We start from the raw sequence: 11,919 nt of genomic DNA, 5'->3' as shown, positions 1-11,919 counted from the left end.
TTTATTTGGTTCTTCATGTCATACATTTACTATCCCTTCCCAATACCAAGCATCAAGCTTCTTCTCCGATGAAGATAAAGTAGGTAGCAAGAAGTTTCATATGTGTACAAAACATACGATTTGAAGTCTATGTTCCTGTTGTTGTTAATTTGTCTCTCTTTCACTAGATCTTGATTTGAATTTAATTAAAATATTTGGCAGATGTCATCTTAAAATTAATTATTTAATAAAACATAGTGAATTGGTCAAGTTCGATCAGAGAAAGATCATTCTTCACAAATATACGATTCTTTTTAAACGGAGCCATGTTGCAATTGCTGCATTGTTTCGAACAATTCCTGATCTCTCATGAAACAACCCCATGAGACTAGCAAATTCAAGAAACGTCTTCCTAAACGGAACTCGTTGAGGTTCTCTTTTAATTTTCGTAAACGGATGCTATTTGATCAGATCATTCAAACCTTTCACAATATTTACCCTATGGGGTAACTTTTCAAGTATATTTCAAACAGTTACCAACACTTGGAAAACTTTAAAACTACTTATCAAAGCAAAATACTTGATCGATTAATTGAAATGTTCTTAACCTTAACTACAACACCAAACCTAATAAAGTAACCGCAGACATGTCATTGAAAAAAATTGACTGAACAGTTTCCATATAATCTAGATTTGTCCCCTATTATTTGTATCAACTTGAGAAAAAATATTGAAGTATGTGTTTTGAAGAATATTTTTAACCATTTACTTTCCATCAAATACTCCCAATCGTCTGAAAAAAATATACTGTAGTTTTATGAGGGTACGTTTTACTGTTAAAGATTTAGCTTGCTTTACGTATTTTACAGTTAATTATATTGATAATAACGTATATGCAGGTGTTTCCCATGTGGATTTTAGCATTCCATAGGATTTCTCACTCCACTTTACTATAAACTTTTTACTTTCTATTTTCGTAACAGAAAATAGTAGTATATAATGATCATACGTCTGCTGAGTATCTGGCTATATTAGGAGTCCCTCAAGGATTAATCCTTGGCCCTTTATTATTAATTATTCATCAGTGATCTTGTTAACCAGCGGGATATAATTTTTCTTCTTTGTTCTAAATATATAATTCAATTCGTAGCACCAACGTTTAGACATGCATTAAATACCTATGTATTGACAAATGTGCTACATTTGATTTTTAGAATTATCTGTAATACTGACGTTGATACTATACTATCTCTGATGTTAATAGACTATATAGATTTAAATTTCTGTAAAAAAAACTACCATCTCACATTATCAGACAGGCATTTGTTTTCAAACCATGAATTTAAAAGATAAAATCTCAGTTTATGTTTTATTCGTTCTCGTAAAACTACGGGAATCCCTTCTATTCCAGTTAATTGCGCAACTGATCCATTCCCAAGTGGATGGAAAAGAAATGTTTTTAATATTCCTCGGTGAGTTAAAAAGTACGGCGATTGGGGTGATTTATAACAATTACGCTTCTAATTAAGAGTAATTACGATTAGCAAATGGTTCTGCAGATAAGTTGGTACGCGCTTGTTGGGATTTATTGCGATAATGCAAGAAATATCCCGCTACCTCGAAAACATTAATCTTGTCTGATATCTGGCTAAGATAATAGATTAGATTTAAATGATTGCGTGATATTAATCACGCGTCCTGACAGGAATTGGTTTACTTAGTTTTAGCCGGCGTATTTTCATTCACAGCCAATGATTACTGTTAATGGAAGCTACTTCATTGACGATTACAGGATGTTTCGAATCGGTCGACACTTGTGGTACCCTCGAAAAAGTTAAAAAGGAGCTATTCTTTCAATAGAGCTAAATTACGCTATTTTATTTTAAATCTACATCCCCGACATCAGTTCCCGAAATATTTGAATTGCAAACCCTAGCTTGGTTTGCACGTTCTCATAGCAGTTGTCAATAACTGAGCAATTCCTTACCACATCTCGATTTCATAAGACTCATCGTCAAAAGAAACTCTGCAATTGGACCTGAAGTCTTCTACCAAATTCTCTCCATTATTGCTCTTTACATAGGTCACTAGTATGTTGATTTAATTTCATGTTAACTTGTACATTTTTGTCCAATGCGTTGAGTTCATCATTCTTTAAGTCGTTCTTATCTTCTTTGTAGAGAGTATTAATCTCTATGAGACCACCTAACTAATAAAGTAAATCTTTGTATGTAAATTGTTACCAGATGGTGTGTGCTCGAGCACTAAGGTGATGTGTTTGGATGGGATGGTGATGAGTGTCATTGTTTAAGTGCCCATCTGTGTGTGCTGATGATAATATGCTCCAAGTATTTTCTTGATAATACCATCTAGGAACAATGATGTAATATACCTTTCTATAAACCAGGTGCATTTCATTAATGTGGTCCAGAAATCCTCCTGGTCTTAAATTCAATACATCGAAGCAACCTTTTAGTTTTAAAGTTTCTGACTCTATCTAAAAAATAATGAATATACTAACAGAAATCCTAAGATCACATAGCGTTAATACCTCAAAGAAAATAGATTCAGAGCTGCCTCTGAAGAAGAGATATGTGCCTCCTAAGCTTAGTCAGCCTGCACATTGTTCAACTAATATTTTCCTTGATGATTTTATAGATTTTTTGGCACTTTAATATATTAAATTAGATCTGTTGAACTAATTGGACTATTCCTTTTACACGCTTCAACATTTGAACATTTAAAACTGACTGCTAAAATTAATTATTACACTATCATGCAACAATTTATAAATACATAATGAATCAGTATAATTCAATTGGATCATCCATTTACTCACTTTTCAGGTGCGTACCACATCAAATTAAAGATCTAATGAGAAAGACAGAATACCATATCAGAGAAGTTGGAGATTTTATAAACTAGATCCAGGAATTCCACCTAGATCCAGATGATGTCACATTGAGTTTTGATGTAATATCGTTCACAAAAATATCAATTGAACATGGAAGGCTCATTATGGAAAACATGAAAAGGTAGGAATAGAGGTGATTTGGCAACGGTCACCAGATGGGCATATTCTCCCTTATAAACAAACTGAAGCAACAACTATGGGTTCATTCTTGTCCATAACTCTGGCAAATTTCTACAAAGATGATTTAGCGAAGACAGCCCTGGACTTAGCAACGTTATTGCGGAAATATTGGTTAAGATAGTTATCATATACCCCTATGGATATAAAAACATAGAAGAATTACTGAAAGACATCACTGGGATACATTCGGACATCAACTTTACCATGAAGACGGATGAAAATGGTACCCTGCCCTTTCTAGATATCCTTGTCAAGAGAAAATCATGCTCTCTGTGCACAGCGTGTATAAAGAGAGAGAGAATTTTAGCCAGAATTTTACAGGGAGACAATAGATTTCCAGAAGAGTTGAGATAATTTCAATGGAGACCAGAGGGGCTAAAGGAAATGACTCATCAGCAGAAATTAAAGACCAGTGACTACGAGTCACGGGCCAGTGCACCTAATTTCCACTTTCAGAGTTTCTTCTGAAGAAGAGAGTTGTATATTAATAGAAACGTCTAGAAATCTAAACCGATGACGTGGCAACCAACCCGGAAATTTCCTTTCTGCTTCCTATAATGCAGTTGTTTTGCCGTTTTCAATATATTTTCACTTCATTGATTATAATAATTAATTAATTATTGTCTATTTTCCTACGAAATTATTTATAAATACCCTTGTTCATCAATTATTCAAACAAATTCAAACTCTATATTTAATAGATAATTTAGTTGCATACAATTAATAGCTGTAATCCAAATTTTAATTGAAAACCTTGCAATTTATCGAAAATATACTGTTTTACTTTATTTTGCACATTATGCAAATGGCCGAAAGTTACTTGATAGTTTTTGTTCATTTATACTCCTGCTGTATCAAAGAAAACGAATAAAAGTAATTTATGGTTCAAAATTAATTAAGGGCATATGACTTTAAACCTTCCTACTTTTCCAGTAAATCTCCCAAATGCTTATTTACATTAAAATGCAATGAAATTGTGCAGCTAGACCATTATTTATTACCCTATTAAAAGAATTCAGCCGGCGCTCCCGAAGATTGTTTCCTCGAGATATTTATAATAATTGCAGTGTAATAAGATATACCCATTTTATCAGAGTGAAATATGGCCGCGCTTTAGATGTTTTTAGTTTTCATGCCGCGTTCTTGATATTTTTTTTTGTTCAGTATCGGTTAAACTAATGCTGAAAATTACATAAAATGACTGAGTGAACCATTATTTTGTTGCAAAAGACTGAACTTTTTAATGAACCTATTTAGGTTGTGAAGTATTGCTTTTATATTCATGAAGGGAAAGTTTGTTTACGGGAGCCAAAGAGTAAATAATCCATTCGAGAATTCAAACTGATCAAACAATATTTTTCCGAAAACTGCTTCAACATATTGTTAAAATTTTAGTTTTATTCGTGTTAAATTTGTTGTTCAACTAGTGGTCATTTCGCGAGAGTTCCGTTTTGTTTGACTTTTTTTGTAGACCTTTTGTACTCCATTGTCAATAGTCTGTCTCGATTCCCTGTGTGTTCCATGTTTTTTGGGGTTTATTGTGGGTCTTTGGTGTTTTTTTGATTTTTTTTTGGATTTGTTTGTTTTATGGCAAGTTTTGTTCGGACAGTAGTTCTTGCTCTTATTATTTTTTCCAAAATTGTTTTTTTTCTTTTTTTTTAAGAATCACCATTCCTGAGATATCGCGATTCTAAAAGTTGAAGGAGTCACGTTTTACATGCACAATGCACATATGCCTCGTATATACATAGTCAGGCACTTAATACAAGTAAAAATGCCTATTTATGTCTTTTATATGTATAAACTATACTATTCTGAGAATATATACTCAAAAAAAAACTTAGTCCCTTAGTCAATCCCCTCTACCCGCACGGCCTTGAATAACATCTGGCTACTATATTGTAAAAATTTTTGTAAAAAATACACGAAACAAGAAACAAGTACAACTATCTTGTTTTCTTCCAACATCGGCTTCTGCTAATCAACACTTGTATCGAATATACTATCATGTTCAGACATGGCTAGGCAATCAACTGAATCCAGAAGACTGGGGTTGGAAATTAACAGATAATACTTTGGAACCTATTCAAACTTTACTCCCACCTGCTCCGGAAAAATTCTTAAACACTATTTTTTGCAATTGCAAAAAAGGTTGTAGTGCTAAATGTGGCTGTAGAAGAGTAGGGTTACTGTGTTCTCTAGCGTGCACTAATTACCAAAGCCAGTCTTGCTCAAATGTCCAATTGAATACAACAGTTGAAGATTCATCTGATTTCGATGAAGAGACAGCTAATCCATCTTCATTTGAACAATATATGAATATCCAGCAAGAAGAAGAGGAAGAAGAAAAAGTAGAAATCGAAGAAGACATGACTATTGAAGTCGATTTTGAAGAATATGAATTAGATTAAAATATCAAAAGAAATCAGAACTACAGTTCAGTCAATAATAATTATCATGCAGTTAAAAGAGTATTGTCCCTGAAAATTCCGTCATAACACTTCGTGGAGTAGGCCTACCGGGGAAACCACGTTAAAAAAACGCGCCAAAGTAAATGCGTGCATATCATGTAGAATGTGACTCCTTCAACTATTAAATTTTTATAGATAATTTTAAGATCTATAATTTTTGTCAGGGCTACTTTTTTGATAAAACTTACCGTTTTCGAAAAAAATCCAAAAAACCTCAAATTTTTACCTTTCACCATTTTGACCTTTGACCCCGAATAACTTTTTTAGCACACATGGGATCGATGGGGACTTTTGACACTTTATTTCTAATGGTGTACCCAAGGTCTCCACCAAAATTTAGATCTGTCGGAATTTTCGTTATTTGAAACGTCTATTTAGACCGGACAACATACTATATGCATAGAATCGTAAACAATCGTAAAAACGAATATAATTACACAGCCACACAAAAATCGGCTTTCGGGCCCAGTGATCAGACTATGTTTAATATACATTTTTTGGGTCGCTGAATCCTCAGGACTTTTCATAATCTCAATAAACCCGATATTCTGAACAATTAAACATATAACCTTAAGACTCAAGCTTCCAACGCTAAATCCAATTAACTAAATCCCATAAACATAATAAGCCCATGAACCCAAACCCCAATAACCCTATAACCCCATAACCAAGGGAATAAATCATACGTAATCTGTATTATTGCGAAATATCACATAGCTGGGGACTCCTTGAAAACCCAAGTGCTCAAACCTAAAAAATTCCCATAACCCTATAACCCCGTAACTTCATAACCTCATAACCCTATAATTAATAAATCATAGGTAGGTAATCTGTATTATTTCTAAACGTTGGTTGAGGATATCTTAAAAACCTATGAACTCAAACCCCAAAACCCACATGACCCTATTCATAACACCACGATTCCCTAACCACAACGTCATTACCTTGAACTTTGACCCCATTCACCAAAGAATCGAGTGTTACAGTCGATCTAGATTTTTTATAGCTTTTGAAAAAAAAATAATTTGTAGGATACACGGTACTATAAATTAATCAACAAAACTAAAATAAATAAATGAATGTTAAGAATCTCTCTTGACTAAATTAAATGAAATGAAAATCCAAAGGATAGCAATAGATAACCCAACAAAATATATTACTAGAATGACTAGATTAAAAGACCGGACATGTGAAATGACTAGATCAATATATAGGATGCATTTTCGGTTTGCGTACTAGGGTTTTCAAGGAGTCCTCAGCTATGTGATGTTTTGCAATAATACAGATTGTCTACGATTTATTCCCTTGGTTATGAAGTTATGGGGTTATAAGGTTATTGGTATTCGGGCTCACGGACTTATTAAGTTGGGATATGTGGATGTTTCACATTAATATAGATTGCGTATGATTTATTCCTTTGGTTATGGGCTTATGGGGTTATAGGGTTATTGGGGTTTGGGCTCATGGGCTTACTAGGTTGGGATATCATTGGGTTAAATATTTATGGGATTTGATTAATTGGATTTAGCGTTGGAAGGTTGAGTCTTAAGGTTATATGGTTTAATTGTTCAGAATATCGGTTTTTTGAGGTTATGAAAAGTCCTGAGGTGATGGGATTAAATGGACCTCGGATTCGGATTCAGCTACCCAAAAAACGTATAATAAACATGGTCTTATCTCTGGGCCCGAAAGTCGATTTTTTTGTGTGGCTGTGGTTATTATCGATAGTCATTAGTCACAGTAAGTATGAATCAAGTGAAAAGAGAAATGGATTTCAATATGATGTATAATATTTGTCTCTTGAAGTATCAAAAACTGCAGACAGTGCAGTATTGCAAATTGTTCTTCAAGAATATGTAAGACAATATGAAAAGGCTTATAATGACTTCTAAAAATATTGTACTCAAAAGAAAGTTAAAATAAGCCTGAAAATAAAACGTCATGGAACTGAAACTCCAATATTATTGTCAAATAATTCTGTTAAAAAGTTAAAGAAGAAAGTTAAAGGACATATTACACAAAATAAATTGGTTAAAGAAGTCTAAGATTTTGACGAAAGTATAAATCAAAATATTTATAAAACAAATCCCTGATATACAATTCTTACTAATGGAGTTAATTTATATTACTCTCTGTATATATCTATGATGGTTTTTTGGTTCTTTTAATAATGGAAATTCATGGGGTTTTTAGAAAGACAAATGCTACTAAATATAACACTACAAGATATAGTGTGGTTGTCATTAAAATTCCTGACAACAAAACACATACTTAGAGGACATTTGTCATTTCAGATATAGTTCATATTGTATTATATCGAATATACTGTGTTTTGCGCCCTAAATGTACTAAAAATTGTAGATTTTTCGTTAGATATGTAAATTGATATTAATAAAATAAGGACAATGCGTATTTAAAATTACCATATCCGAAAGTCTGTACGGTCACTGTTTCAGACACTCTACTACGACAATGTTAGCTGTTTTGCTACGCCAAACATTACTTCTGCCAGAAGGCATCGGATCAAAGTTTATTTCAGTGGGTAAAATTTAAGTTTCATATAAAATATCTTTGAAGTTGGTTGAAGTCCAATTCAGTTGCTCCGTCAGCATTGATCCTTGATAATTCACCGAAAAATAATTCTTTTACTATAATTGGAGCTTCAGAAAAATATATAGTTTTAAGAGATTACCTTGCTTCCAGGTCTAGAAGAAACTTGGTGCACTGTAATATTGAGTACTTCAATTTGCAATTTTCAAACAAAAATTACATCGGTTAATTAGTGCGAGTTTTAAAATTTGTGCAATAAAATTAGTTAATTAACAGCTCCCATTATCCAATTCATTAACAGCAGTATGAAAAAGACGTTTGTATTCTAGACAACTTACTATTCCTATCTGAGTATACTATTTTTTTTTATTTTTTTTATTCTTCAACTGGTGAAAACTACGAAATCAACTTACTAAGGTACAGATATATTCTTTTAACAGTTTCCTACCTGCATATAACCTCCTTCGCAGTGACTGGCGTTGAGCAAGCTCCCCACCTTGAATTTGTTGAACTTAATCCTTAGGATCCAGTCTTTGGGCGTGCCCCGGAAGGACCGGAATCTGTACCAACAGGTCATCGGTTTCCCGAAGGTTTCCTGCGTCACCTCCGGACTGGCCACGTCCTCGTAGATCTCCACGGTCTTGTTGCAGTGGTCCTTTTTTGATTCACCTGAAAGAAAAAAAACGTGTTAGTTATAGATTATTCTTCAANGTTTTAAGAGATTACCTTGCTTCCAGGTCTAGAAGAAACTTGGTGCACTGTAATATTGAGTACTTCAATTTGCAATTTTCAAACAAAAATTACATCGGTTAATTAGTGCGAGTTTTAAAATTTGTGCAATAAAATTAGTTAATTAACAGCTCCCATTATCCAATTCATTAACAGCAGTATGAAAAAGACGTTTGTATTCTAGACAACTTACTATTCCTATCTGAGTATACTATTTTTTTTTATTTTTTTTATTCTTCAACTGGTGAAAACTACGAAATCAACTTACTAAGGTACAGATATATTCTTTTAACAGTTTCCTACCTGCATATAACCTCCTTCGCAGTGACTGGCGTTGAGCAAGCTCCCCACCTTGAATTTGTTGAACTTAATCCTTAGGATCCAGTCTTTGGGCGTGCCCCGGAAGGACCGGAATCTGTACCAACAGGTCATCGGTTTCCCGAAGGTTTCCTGCGTCACCTCCGGACTGGCCACGTCCTCGTAGATCTCCACGGTCTTGTTGCAGTGGTCCTTTTTTGATTCACCTGAAAGAAAAAAAACGTGTTAGTTATAGATTATTCTTCAACAATCCCGCAGGACAATAATAGAACCAATAAAAGAACAATTTCAGTAACTCAAAGAGAAAAATTCATAACAATCATTGCATTGGGTGTAACAGAGACGTCGCGTAATCCACATTAAGTGAAAGAAGATTCTCTTTAAATCTCAAGGCGGAAAATTATTGCACACATGTTTAGAACAGGAACAAAAACAAATAGGAAGATTGGGCAAAAACTACATTAAAGTACAATTCTTAAGCTTCAAAATCATCTATATATTTTTCAACATGTTTTAGAGTCTTTATGTATTGAAAAGAATATACCATTGCCCCTTGTTCCAAATAATTGGTCACATAAACTCCAGGTAAGCATCCCAAAACACAGTCAAAAGATGTTTCTTTGCGGATGGTTGTGTTTTGAACTTTTTCACCATATGAGAGGACGGATGTTGATATTCAGCGCTCTGTCTTGAATAGTCCTCTGTCACAATATTCAGCAAGTCGTCTCCTTCATCACGGTAGCGCTGGAAAAGTTGCTCGCAGAATTCCAATTGACGCTGTTTGTTCTTGATTGATTACTAACGATAATATGTTTGAAGTTGCATTTTAGCATTTCCAGATGTTGGTGTGAAAGAGAATTTTACAAAACACATGATTTGAATAATTTTGTAAAGCTAGTAGACCAGGCAAGTTAGACAATAAATCAGAAAATTCTTTCTGATGAACCGATCGAGTTGCGGTTTTCGGCATTGTCTTTGGAAAAATATCAGGTACAAAGTCTATCTACTACACTTTGGGGCTGGATCGAAACTGCATTGCTGGTGCATAAAGTGCATCTTGGAGTGCATCAATATTTCCGAATTTTCTAAAAATGGTAAAAATTGATTAAAAGTTGTAGAAATTTGTTTCACGAGTTTTCGGGGTCGGAGATTTCGATTCTGACACTGAAAAGTATGCCCGACGCCCGTGGGGTGGGCTTTCTGGATAACATCGAAAGGCACATCTGATTTTTGCATTAAAACTGCTCCTCCTGCTTACCAACCATGATTTTGTAGGCTCATCTTTACATTCTAACAAACTTAAATTTACAGAGATTAGACAAGAAGGGTAAGAAAAACTAACAGGAAATTTTTGAATCGAAAAGAATCCCCTTTATTCTGAGAACCAATTTTCTTTTTATTTTCAAGGCAATTAGTGAGACAACTACTATCATATGTTTATCTAACATTTTCACTATCAATCACAATTTTCATCATCAGTACTGTCATCACTGTCTCCATCACTATCATCTATTACATTTTCGACTATTTCAGGATTGGATCAGTTGGTTCCAAAACAATTTGTACATGCAATTGTGCATGCAATTCCATGCTTAGGAAGGCAATTACTCAGCTATTCGATGTTTTACAGAAGGCCCCCCTTGCCCCCCTGGGGGCCCCAGGTCCGTCGGGCATATTTTTCAGGGTCAAATTCGGAATCTCCGACCACGAAAATCCGCGCACACAAATTTCTACAACTTTTAGTAAATTTTTGCCATTTTTTAAAAATTCGGAAAAATTGATGCACTCCAAGATACAGTTTATGCACCCGCAATGTAGTTTCGATCCAGCCTCAAAGTGTAATAGATAGACTTTTTTCCTGATATTTTTCCGAAGACAATGTCGAAAACCGCAACTCGATCGGTTCATCAGAAAAAAATCTCTGTATTCTGGATGATTTTGGTCTAACTTGCCTGGACTATAATAATAATAATACATTTATTGCAAAAAAGAAGTATAAACAACATTTTTACAAAAGGAAGGTGTATCAACAAAGTTGATTTACAACACCTCCTGTGTCAAAGAGAACAGACTAAAAACAAACAAATACAATAAATAAGCAATAATTTGCTACTCAGTGATCTCAAATTTTTATTATGTGTTTCAGATCTCCATTTTATTTTATCACATAAATATGTAGGTTTGTTATTTTTTAAAATATTGAGTATAAAACTGGCAAAATGAATAAGTCTCCTCTCAGACATGTTCAACAAATTGAAGGAACGTAAATATGGAGTTATGTGACTAAACTGGGGTACATTCGCAATGAAACGGACGCAACAATTCTGTATTTTTTGCAAACGGTGTTTATTTTCTTGAGAAAGGCAGGGGCCATATATAACATCAGCATAATTCAAATGAGATAAGACTAAAGATTCAGTAAGTAAAATTTTGGTCTGAGGATTTAGATACTTTTTAAAGCATTGCAACTGTTTTAATGATAGAAAAGCTTTCTTACAGATAACGGTTACATGATTCGAAAAAGTCAACGATGAATCAAAAGTCAGGCCAAGATTTTTAACAACATTGACTGCAGGAATATTTTCATTGTTAATTAAAACGGGAAAGTTATCCAGACCTCGCAATTGAGTTGATGTTCCAAATAGAATGTTTTGACTTTTATTAGCATTAACTAACAAAGTATTTTTTATGGTCCAGTCATGAATTAATTGTAAGTCATTATTAATAACTGCTGTGGCAATATTTAAATTAGAAGGCTTAAAACTATAAAGGAGTTGT

General features: G+C 33.8%; 1 protein-coding gene across 1 annotated transcript; it reads right to left on the bottom strand.

The window, feature by feature from the left end:
- Positions 1-2,044: 2,044 nt before the first annotated feature.
- LOC108905671 lies at positions 2,045-10,406 on the bottom strand. Its single transcript, XM_023454156.1, has 6 exons — positions 10,400-10,406; positions 9,127-9,347; positions 8,821-8,833; positions 8,543-8,763; positions 2,372-2,476; positions 2,045-2,188 (listed from the first exon to the last, which is right to left on the bottom strand). Exons 1-6 carry the CDS (start codon positions 10,404-10,406, stop codon positions 2,045-2,047), a joined length of 711 nt encoding a protein of 236 aa, XP_023309924.1.
- Between the last annotated feature and the right edge of the window lie 1,513 nt (positions 10,407-11,919).

This window comes from Anoplophora glabripennis, unplaced genomic scaffold (genome assembly GCF_000390285.2).
Source record: "Anoplophora glabripennis isolate ALB-LARVAE unplaced genomic scaffold, Agla_2.0 scaffold211, whole genome shotgun sequence".
In the NCBI taxonomy this organism is placed as follows: Eukaryota; Metazoa; Arthropoda; class Insecta; order Coleoptera; family Cerambycidae; genus Anoplophora; species Anoplophora glabripennis.
Note: the sequence above shows the minus strand (reverse complement) of the source record. Positions and strands in the feature narration are given on the sequence as shown.